General features: G+C 34.4%; 1 protein-coding gene across 2 annotated transcripts; it reads right to left on the bottom strand.

The window, feature by feature from the left end:
- Position 1: 1 nt before the first annotated feature.
- LOC147511670 (cyclin-T1-4-like) lies at positions 2 to 7114 on the bottom strand. Of its 2 annotated transcripts, none has more exons than XM_086603366.1 (9): positions 6885 to 7114; positions 6262 to 6358; positions 6103 to 6188; positions 4931 to 5040; positions 4775 to 4857; positions 3961 to 4048; positions 3759 to 3866; positions 542 to 641; positions 2 to 317 (listed from the first exon to the last, which is right to left on the bottom strand). In XM_086603366.1, exons 1-7 carry the CDS (start codon positions 6885 to 6887, stop codon positions 3863 to 3865), a joined length of 471 nt encoding a protein of 156 aa, XP_086459492.1. In that variant the 5' UTR covers positions 6888 to 7114; the 3' UTR covers positions 2 to 317; positions 542 to 641; positions 3759 to 3862. The 2 variants fall into 2 exon arrangements, with proteins under 2 accessions (XP_086459492.1, XP_086459493.1); XM_086603367.1 differs by having other exon boundaries at positions 2 to 308.
- Between the last annotated feature and the right edge of the window lie 1606 nt (positions 7115 to 8720).

Here is an 8720-nt window from a genome sequence, read left to right as displayed (position 1 = left end):
CGTGCTTGATGAGAAAAAGTGACATAAATATCACAAAAGAGTTCTGAAACTTCACTGTGCGGTGATTTTGTAGTCGTGTAAAGAGTGCATGTAGTTCGGATGTAAAGAGTGCATGTAGTCGTGCAAATAGTGCATGTAGTTCGGATGAATGGGTGGTCTACTGAGCTCAACAAGCTGGGCTAGGAGCTGGAATGCATATGGCCAAAACTCGGTTACCTCTGCCAAGATATCCTGGATGAGGGGGAAAAGGCTTGCCTCAAAAGCCAATATCAGAGAGATGTCCTTCTCACATGCCCGCCTGACGAGGCCTGCCATTGCTTCAAACAGATAATGGTTGAAGACGGATCAAAGTAATGTCAAAATGTTTAGGTATCTGATTCCGGAACATTGTGAAGAATTTAAGAGCCCCAGCCTTGAGCATGGGGAAACCATTCACATCTTGACTTTGCAATATCTCTTTGTCAATCAAGCAAACCCAAAAGAGAACAACTAAAGATGTCATACTAAATGTTTCTTTCCCATGTATCTAAATAATAGTTACCTTCAGCAGAAGAGGTAAGAGGCTCAACTGTTGTTGCTATTGATTCCAATTCTTCAGCTTGATTGATACATGTGTCCATATCTTCCTTGAGTTTTGTGACCTGAAAATTTCCATAAATCCCAATATATAACTAAAAGTTATACGAACCTCAAAAATAATATGTATACATAATTGTTTCCATAGTTTGAAAAGGTAATGAACAATACTATGAGCTTTATATACTTCAGATTTCATCTCCACTAAAAAAAAAAAAAAAAAAAAAAAAAAAAAGAGAGAGAAAACGTTGATGTCCAAACATAACCAAGTTATCCTTTTGATTTCCTTAATGAGCATTTAGACTCTAAGAGCTCTGATGTAGGACACGAGAACGTAATGCATGCAACAATTGTTGCATCAATAAGACTTCAACACTACTATACCTGAGATGTACAAAACATGATAAACCATTGGTGATCTATCTCAAGCACTTGTTTTACCCAAATAATCTGAAAAATTCCTAAAATGTCCAACATTTCGATAAGAGACAATCTAATTTAATAAAAGAGCTTCTTAAATGCAGATTGATAACAATACATGCATTAAAAGAATCAAAGAACAGATTTTCAAATGTTGAAGCTTAAATCAAGCTCATACATGCATCAGAACTTGAAATTAGGAAACAATTTAAAAAATTGGAATTTAAAGACGGAATCGAAGCAGCATAACACTTGATAGAAACAGTAATATGCGACAAGCATTGATCGGCTCATACCTCTGAGAATAAGAAATGGAGATTATCGTGCTTCGATTGGGGTTTAAACCTTCCTCCAAAATTTTATCGGCTACAACACTCACGTTTAAGCTTATACTTACTTGAACATGGAAAACAAAAGTTGCAAGATAATTCAACTTGTATTAAGCTGGGGTTGATTCCTTCTAACCGCCCCCCTCATTTTTTTTTTTTCTATTCACATCCTAAAACAAACTCAACAACTAACCACGTGTGGGGTGTAAGCTGTTGTTCACTATTCCAAACTTACCAAAATATTTGAACAGGTCAACTGTATGGGGCACTTGAGAAATAAAGCTTTAGTCCAAGGACACCTAGCATCTTCATTATCTAATATGTACACGCATGGAAAACAAATCCTACCATCTTATATCATAAATAGGAACAATCTAAGTGATTCATCTTTCTCTTAATCCATGTCTAATCTTCAACTTCAAATGCACCGATTCACTTACCAATGATAAAAATATGCTAGCAGTAAATAACCTTCTCCAGTTTACAATATAAATGGTTTGACAAATCTTTATAAGTTAGCCTCTGTGCGAAACACAGTCAGTAAGTGGGGCTGGTGGCCTCATCTGACACTATATTTGGTAGTGCAACCATATGCTAATACTTAATAATAGCTCCCAAAATAATCAATAAACGTCTTTATAATTTAACCTCTGTAAGAAACACATTAAGTATCAGTTCGTTATGTTGAACTGACCCATAGAATCAAACTTCAAAGCAATCCATTTCGAAGGGTTGCCTTGTAAGTTGACATGTACGTCTTAATGAACTTATCACTTGGAAGCTTGCACGCAAGTCAAATATCATATCCAAAACCAGCATCCATTTCGTTAAAACAAGGACCATTCTAATATGAAATTATTTCGAATTTACAGACACTACTCATGAATTAGGCTACATGTTTGTCCATTACCTTACACAGTATTGATGCTACATGGAACATCGACTTAGCTAGGCTCATCTCTTAGAGAGAGCATGAGTTAAACTGTTAAACTTAGACATCTCTGTGGTGGCCTTAATGAATTATTTCAAGGTGTCAACACATGATTTCTAATATAGGTAGTCCGTAGTCCTTCCCATCTATGAGGCAGACATAATAGGTAAATATAATGCCTAGGGCGTGTCGTCAGACTTAGATATTATGCATAACATCACGTTAAGAAATTAATTTGTTTAGCTTGAAAAGAAAGGCTAACATTCCTTACAAGTTCTATATCAATATTAATCACTTCATACAATCACCTTATCATCATCAAATCAAATTTAGTATAACGTAAAGTTTCACCTAGAAGAAATCTACTCCATTATTTTTTATTATTTTTTGTTTGTGAGCAATTGTTTGTATGTTTAACACAAGCACAAATCTCTTGAGAGAATCAGAAAATATCTCAAAAGAGAGTACAAAATCTTCAATATTATTGAATGAATCTCAATTTATTTACACTACATATGGAAACAGAGATCCACCCAAATCCAGAAAAGTCACCTACCACACAACCGACAAGGTTACAACAACAGATAACAGAAAACTAGCTAACAACAGTTAACCAATACGTACCCAAAGTCGTCAAAATGCATCTAAAGAACAACTTAAGCAATAATGAACAAAACCCAGATCACAAATCAATCCAAAACAGTATATTTTGATAAAATGAGTATATTTTTTATCTTGTTTCATTGATTCACACAAGCCAAAGATCATGAAACAATAAAAAAAAGTTGATATTTGAAGTAAAAGTGAAGACCTTATCTGTTAGCACACTAATTCGAAGTTAATATAATCTTAAAATTATAATAAATAACCGAAATTAAGGCCGGTTAAACAAGCACAACAAACAACAATTGAATGAACAGAACACACACTTTTGTGCTTAGCCAAAAAATCGAAACCCGGATTATTTGTTACCTTGGTTAAAGCAAGTTTTTCTTCCATAGATCGAGCAGTAATTGATAAAGGTTTGTCCTTTCGGGTACAAAACCAACTAACTTCAAAACACCCAGCAGATCGACCAAAAAAGAAACAATTCTATTTCATAACTGATGAGAGGAAAAGAGAAAAGAAAAGAAAGAAGAAAGACCTCATCTGGCAGTGGCAGTGGCAGCGGCAACGGCAGCGAGAACCAGCGCCAACACTTCACCCTTTTTTCTCGTTTTAATTTGTTTACTCTTTCCTTACACAGAAGGGTAGTATACTCTTTTGTTTTGTGTTTTTCTTAATTGATCTCAATTTTTCAGTTTACTTTTTAATGTTGGTCACACCCATGCATCCGTTAGTTAATATCTCGATAAACATCACAAAATAATTCGGATAATTTACTAACGATTAAGTAACTTTGCAACGAAACTCTAACTGTTATTAATTTACTAACGGATGAGTATGTGTTACAAACGAGAAATTGCATTTGTTAGAAATTCCTTGTTATGGTGTAGTGTTACCTGCTGCCAACCCAAAGGAGTAAGGTGTGCATCAAAGAGTTCTTCAGACATGTAAACTTCATGGTTCTTCTCTCCTTCTACATTGTGGATCCCCTGTGCATGCCTCACCTATATATTTAATTTCGTCAGACAGGGAGAAATAATGTGGAAGCAATATAAGGTTAGGATCATATGGAAAGAAAGGGTAGTGTTAGAAACAAACCAAGTGCAAAGTTTTGGTTCGGTGCAATGGAAACAGTGTATTTCATTGCCTAATATTCCACTTGTCATAGCATTCCAGCACACCACATCTTCAACACAACACATATCAAAAACTCATTTAGCAGAAACGAGATCTTTCCCATTAGCATACATATGAATCAAAGAACTCTGTATATAATAATCACATTCCAAACCAAGTTTCATAACATGTGTATGAACCGAAACACAATGATGACTCATTACAAGCTTTAATAACAAAAGGGTACATAAAATTATTTGGTTTCAAACCTTTCCTCAAAATACCAACATACAATGTAATAGCTTCAAGTGGTTTGTTATATAAAACAAGACCTCTAATAAGTGTATTACATGTAAAAATATCTGGGTTTTGAACTTGGTTAAAAATAGTCTTAGCATAGTCTAAGTTTCCATGACCTGATATTGCTAAAAATGATATTAGTTTTGTTGTTGCTGAACGTGATTCATAAGGTGAGAAAAAACTTTCTTGGGTGATGATTTGTGCATGGATTTGTTTCAACTGTTTCATGTTCTTGCATGTGTCTAAAATATTTCAATTTAAATGAATATTTCAAAATATGTGTTTTATAAGTAAAATCCATATTCTCGGAGCAAGCTAATTTACAATGTAAAATGTTATAAAAGACAATGAGTACAATCAAAGAGTTAACTATGTTTACAGATATAACTTAGCTTCAGATCGCAATAGAACAGTCGCACAAATGGGAAACAAATTCTCAAAGTAATGCAATAATGTTAAAAAGAAAGCACAAGTCTAGAAGGTGCAAGATGTATACCCTGCCAATCACTTTTAGCATGAGACTGGCGCAAGTAAAACCGATGGCATAACACCATTGCAGTCGCTATTGTCAACTGAGGTCTGCAACATAAAGCATCGCTTAAACTCACTGAGAATTAAACTTGGTATATATATTTGAAGCGAAAAGGCTTACACTTGCAGCTTCTTTCCCAAGTCCTGGACAAAACAACAGTATAAACTCCGCACATGTGTTTCTTTGTTTAATTCAATATCATCCTTTCTTGATAGAGACTGAATCCGTGCCTACTATTTTGAAATACTCAAAATTCAAAATAGATATGCTGTGTATTTCTGAAAATTGTTTCATCTTGACAAGTTCTCCTAGTAATTGGTTAAAAGGGAAAATGGAAGGGGAGTGTTTCATCTGAATCAACTTATTAAACAGATCCAAAGCCTCATCAAGTCCAAGGGTTCCTGATTTACATCTGTCTCGTACAAAACACAAGAAAGAGGAAGTAGTAGCAGTGTTGGAATGGAAAAGAAAAGGAAAAATTGTTACCAGCTTATTATTTTGGCAACCCAACAATCCAACAACACATGCTGCTCTTCTCCACATCACCATTTCAGTTAGCAACAAACCCACTTACTCACTTGAGCAAAGGCTATTTTCACCACTTTGTTTTTGTTTTTGTTTTTCCATTTATTTGACGAGATCCGATCATTAACTAATCCAACAAATCATAGCAAATCGAGAAATCAGAGAACTAATTAACTTTTTCGATCAATTTAACAAATCTATTATAACAACAAACATGAAGGAAATGAAAGACGAAAGAGAGATTGGATAATAAACCTGCAGCATCACTACTCACCATTGTTTTGAGTAGTGCGAGTGTGTGTGGGTAGAGAGAGAGGGAGGAGACTGGAGAGTGCAGCGGCGGTGAGAGAGAGGAGAGAGAAAGTAAAGTTATGTTTTTATATTCCCAAGTTTTTAATTTGCAACACTTCTCACACGATTCTTAAGGGTTAGCAATTAATTCCTGAAATTCAATTTATAACATTACTAACGCTTATATAACGTTGGTAACTTGCTAACGCTAAATAACCGTTGCAAAGCAAAAAAGGTCCGTGTTACAAATATTCTATTATGGTGTAGTGTATGAGAAACCAGCCAAATTACAACAAGAAGAAATGATGCTAGATATGTAACTACTAAAGAGGTATGCAAACTAGCAAACCGGACACGGGTTTTAATACTGCTATTCTCATGTGCAAGGTTTGTGATTGAACCAATCATTACTTTTTACTTCACAAAAAGAGAGAATGAACATCATCAAACAAAAAAACAATAAGCCAATATCTTACCTCCAAGCACAACATAATAGCACAGCGTAATTGCTTTTCCCACCACATATAGTTGTTCCTTGAGTAGTCAAATACTCTTAAGTAACCTGCAATATGTAACACTTGATCTCAGTAAGGTAACAGAATCAATAAAATTTAAGGTATCAGATGGTGCAGTACCATCTCTTCCAACAGTCGCCAAATAGGTTCCATCTGTTGAGAAAGATATGCTATTAATTGAACCATGACAAATATGCCATCTGGCAATTGGGTTACTCTGCAAGTTAAGGGAGAAAAAACTCAACATCCAGGACAAGATTAGTCACTACTATGCTTAGAGGAGTTCAATGCAAAGATGATTCTAATGGGGTGCCAAATAAGTTAATAGCACTTAGTATTTAGGAAGGTGTAAGAGACATAACCTTAAGGCGAGGTATACCATATACAAGTTAAACCTGACATGCTTAGGTATAGGAAAGGCTTATGCCTAGAACAACTAGGCTAAAGCCTCAAGGCTCTATGATTATTTGGAGCCCCAAAATAAGATACACAAAAATAAGGACAATGATTATTTCAATAAGAACACATAAAACACCTTAACTAGTTGACCAAATTTTAATCAAACAATATAAATTTCCCCCATCACAACTACTGGTTTCCAATCAAACCCATAAACTACATTCAACAAGAAATGAATCTGAACGTATCAAACCTAATAGCAGAACTCATAAACAACTAAAACCAATTGATAAAACAAAACAAATGGAAACTGAAGTTTAGCACTGAAACTATTTAATTAATACCATTTTTTTTTAGCCAACCGAACCCCAAACCAACGAAATATCCCAATGTTACAGTTCCCAAACAAAACTTAATTCCCCCAAATGTATTAGCAAGAGAACGAAATAAACCTAACTTGAACAGTTCAAGGAGCACAATTAAAACAATAACTTGGAAATTGGTGGAAGGATAGAGAAAACAGATCAAGAGAGTGAGAGAGATGAGAACTTGTTTTATTTACTTCTATTCTTTTCCGTTAGTTCCACATATACCCTTTTGATCTTTGCGTTATATGTTTTTTCTCCTTTTTTTTATTTGTTTACTAACGGATCTAATTGTTACTGGAAAAATAAAATTAAATATATTAACGGATACGAAATAACCTAACAGTTATGTCCGTTAGACAGGTAGTAACAGATATATGTGTTACAAATGAAAATTTTGCTGCGTTACAAAATGACCGTTATGGTGTAGTGATGGGGATGTTTGGCTTTTGTAAAAAGCATGATCCTAAAATCTCAAAGCTCAAGAGTAGGGTTTTTGAGTTTGTCTTTTTAGGCAATGCCTACGTTTTTCTAGATATGAAGAGTAATATTTTTGTTGATCATCTTATGCTGAGTTTCTTGAAGATAGATTTTCATATTTATCTATAAATAGTAGGGGTTCTAGTGGGGGTATTATCCTCCAAGTCCCCTAATATTGATGTTTCTGACAATGACATATCTAGAATTGCATGATAGATACATGGACACAAAAGATGAACCTAGAGGATATAAAAGAGTTTAGGGTCACTAAGGTTTTGGGACCCGACTTTGTCACTGTACTTTGGAAGGGGATCCCTCCTCCATTGAAGAAGCTCTCACATCTTTTGATTTCAAGTTTTGGAGAGAAGTCATTCAAGTGAGATTGATTCTCTCATAAAAAACAAAACTTGGAAACTTGTTAATTTGCCTATTGGTTGTAAAACTATAGGAATCAAATAGGTTTTAAAAAGAAAGTTTAAAATCGATGGTTCAGTTAACAAGTTTAAAACAAGGCTTGTTATCAAGAGCTTTAGACAGATAGAGAACTTTGATTTTTTTGACACATATTCACTTGTTACACAGGTAACATCCATTAGAGTATTATTTTCTATTGCTGCTATTCATAATCGTGTTATTCATCATATGGATGTTAAGATAGCCTTTCTAAATGGGGACTTAGAAGAGGAGATTTACATGGATCAGCCAACAGATTTCGTGGAACTAGGTAGTGGTAAAAAGGTATGTATATTACTTAAGTCACTTTATGGGTTGAAATAGGCACCTAAACAGTGGCATGAGAAGTTTGATAACTTTATCATTACCAGTGAGTTCAAGATAAATGAAAGTGACAAGTTCATTTATTATAAGTATTCTGATGGAATATATGTGTTATCATATGTGTATATGTTGATGATCTGCTAATCTTTGGTTCTAATTTATATATTGTGAAAGAGACCAAAAACATATTGTCTTCTAACTTTGATATGAAGGACTTAGGTGAGGCTGATGTAATATTGGGAATCACAATTACAAGATCATTTGATGGCATATGGTTGGATCAGTCACACTACATTGAAAAAATGTTGAAGAAGTATAACTATTTCGATTGCGTGATTGTGAGTACTCTTTTTGATCCATGTGTTAAATTATTTGCGAATAGTGGTCAACCTGTGAATAAGAATGAACATGCAAGTATCATTGGTAGTTTGAGATATGCTACAAATTGTATAAGACCTGACATTGCCTATACAGTATGTGTTATTTGCAGGTACACTAACAGGCAATAGATTCGGATTGGAACATCCTTTCAGAAGACTCCGAGATTACTAGTGGCTA

The sequence above is a fragment of the Coptis chinensis genome, chromosome 3 (assembly GCF_015680905.1).
Source record: "Coptis chinensis isolate HL-2020 chromosome 3, ASM1568090v1, whole genome shotgun sequence".
Classification (NCBI taxonomy): Eukaryota; Viridiplantae; Streptophyta; class Magnoliopsida; order Ranunculales; family Ranunculaceae; genus Coptis; species Coptis chinensis.
This window is presented reverse-complemented; position numbering and strand designations above follow the sequence as displayed.